This window comes from Sesamum indicum, linkage group LG15 (assembly GCF_000512975.1).
Source record: "Sesamum indicum cultivar Zhongzhi No. 13 linkage group LG15, S_indicum_v1.0, whole genome shotgun sequence".
NCBI lineage: Eukaryota > Viridiplantae > Streptophyta > Magnoliopsida > Lamiales > Pedaliaceae > Sesamum > Sesamum indicum.
Genome location: NC_026159.1, coordinates 2,745,282 through 2,747,805, shown reverse-complemented (window position 1 = coordinate 2,747,805; position 2,524 = coordinate 2,745,282). Strand labels below are relative to the sequence as shown.

Here is a 2,524-nt window from a genome sequence, read left to right as displayed (position 1 = left end):
GGGTGGTTGTGGGGGGGGGGGGGAGGAGGGGTTGAATACAAGATTAGAATGTTTTACTTTTTGCCCAAGAACTGGCCCATTCGGGCTTCCCATCTACCGCATTTATGCAAAGTAACACCTCTGTACTTGGAACTCCCTCTTGGGAAACCAGTGCTTTGTCGCCGGAGTACGTGCACGAATTCCTCCTTGGTTAGATTGCTCATCTGAAAAGATGCAGCATAAAATATCAACATGAAATTCCCCCTTTCAGAGAATAATTAATAAATAAATTTTCACACTTTTTTTTTTTGTTTAAATTTTATGTTTTATGGTTTTCACTTCACCCCATATCTCGATACCAAACAACAATGGAAGATAAAGGTGAAATGAAACAAACAAGACTGACTCTCTCTCTCTCTCTCTCTCTCTCTCTACAGAGTGACTTAATTACCTGTTTTAAGTCGTCTTCATAATCCTCTAAACTAAAGTTAATGTCTGCATCCACTCCTCGAAACTTAATGGCTGCCCTATCGTATGCGCTGCAATATCAAATACCAATAACAGTACATAAATTCCCAGAAACATTAGTCACTTTCTCTTCCCACTCATCTTCTTTACCATAAAATGTAAGGGTGGGAGGAAGCTCACCGGGCCGCCGCATGTGCTGTATCAAATCCACCTACACATACATACCAAATTTTACAAACATCAATTTCTCTAATTATTATCATATAAATCACAAAACCAAGTGATAAGAAAGAATTGAAAATTTTGGAAGAAAACCAACCTAAATAAACTTGCTTCCCGCAATCCCTGAATCGTAGAAAAGAGGAGTTGAAATGCATGTTGAAGAAAGGAGGAAAAAGGAAGAATAATGAATAAAGAAATGCGGGGGTTGAGATATATAGATAATTTATATATGGTTTTATACCATATGTGCGACTCCCAACGGCCTGTTCTCCGGTAAAACGTGACGCCTCGATATTGGGAGCTCCGGGACCTGGGGCCTCGGCGGCTCTTCTTGAGAGGTTGGCCCATATCTGCCACCGACTTTCCTACTATAGCACTATTGCTGCCGCTTCCCCCGCCATGGGGCCCGGACTGGCAGAATTTAACACCGACCCAATGAGCCCTGGGGAAATCCGCAAGTCCCCGACCACCCACCATTTCCGACTCATCAACCGGAAAAAACTGCCGAGTCACCGGCGACGAGCACGGCCCCGTCTCATCATCATCATACTTGTCATCACGAGCCACAGAAAACCCAAAGATTTTGCTGCTTCTCTTCCTCGTTCTTCCTCCCCTCGCCCCGTCTTCTTCTTCTGAGCCATCCTCAACAACCACCGCCGATGAGCTCGAATTGGACACGGATCCAACCCGTTTTCCCTTCTCATCCGAGCACTCCTCTGACTCATCATCACCCCTCCTTTTTTGCTCCGGCGAATCGTTGAGATCCCACATTTCTCCACTCTCAAGAAATGAAAAAGATCGATGAACCAAAGAAGAAAAAGGGTAGAATACCAAAAGAGGGGTCTGTTAACCAGTTGAAGGGATAGCTAGAGAGAGAAACTATACCTCTTCCCTCTTTTCTTTTTTCCCCCTTTCTCTCTCTGAATTCTGATCAGTACAGTCTCATCAAAACAAAAAAAAATAAATAAATAAATCTTGGAAGACTGCGAAAGGGTGTTTACGAGTAGTAGTGCAATAGTGGGGAAACAGTAGATTAAAGATATTCTCCTGCTCCGCCCATATAAAATAATAGTTGTTCCTCCATAGAACTGTATGTTGGGTGTTGAAAGAACATAAAGAAGCTAGCTAGGACAACAGAGTTAGCAAAAACGTATAATAGCGTTTCCCATTCCTAAGACTTGTGTTATCTACCACAATACATATATATCTGCGCTGCCGGCTGAGGCTGCCATCCTCTAAGCTACCCCGCCTGCCTGCCTGCCTGCCTGATACAGCATAGACGGGGCCAGTTTTTCAAGGGTTGGGAGAAAGCACAATCCCTCTTCTCATCGGACTCGCCTTCTCTTTTGATGTTTGAGCTCGAGTGCTAACTATATTTATCAAGGGTTTAAACCTAGAGAGATGTTGGGACTCTCTCTCTCTCTCTCTCTCTCTCCCCCCCTTTTTCTCTTTTTGCTGCTGTGTTCAATCAGTAGGTAAATAGTTGAGGGGATCGGTTTTCTCAAACTCTTTCTATTTATATATATGTCTGCCCACTGCTGGTGTGCTGTGTCTTCCATTTAACCATTCTCTTTTCCTTCCAACTCCTTGTGGCTTGTGTTGTTTTGTGCATATATTATTCAAACTTGGTTGATTTCATTTTTGTTGATTTTTCAAATTATGTCACGTCAAATTAAATCAATCATATATGAATATAATATTTTTTTTAAATTGTATATTGTTGAAATATAATTAGACTCAACTTGAAATAGAACCTCTAATATTTGTTTTTCTAGCAATTGTTTAATTTATCCTCCATCAATTTATTTTTCCCAAAAGTTTTGCTTTAAACAATGTTTGAGGTGAATTTTATGTA

General features: G+C 41.4%; 1 protein-coding gene across 2 annotated transcripts in view; it reads right to left on the bottom strand.

Annotated features, from left to right (window-relative positions):
- The window catches only part of LOC105177600 (floral homeotic protein APETALA 2), a 3,682-nt gene extending 1,464 nt beyond the window's left edge, over positions 1 to 2,218 (bottom strand). The window contains exons 1-5 of one of the 2 annotated variants that reach the window (XM_011100809.2): positions 911 to 2,218; positions 767 to 792; positions 628 to 658; positions 431 to 518; positions 58 to 203 (exon numbers count right to left, since the gene is read on the bottom strand). In XM_011100809.2, coding sequence (XP_011099111.1) covers positions 58 to 203; positions 431 to 518; positions 628 to 658; positions 767 to 792; positions 911 to 1,440 — 821 coding nt within the window. In that variant the 5' untranslated portion in view covers positions 1,441 to 2,218. The remainder of the gene's footprint in view (positions 1 to 57; positions 204 to 430; positions 519 to 627; positions 659 to 766; positions 793 to 910) is intronic. The other variant, XM_011100808.2, reaches the window with a different exon arrangement.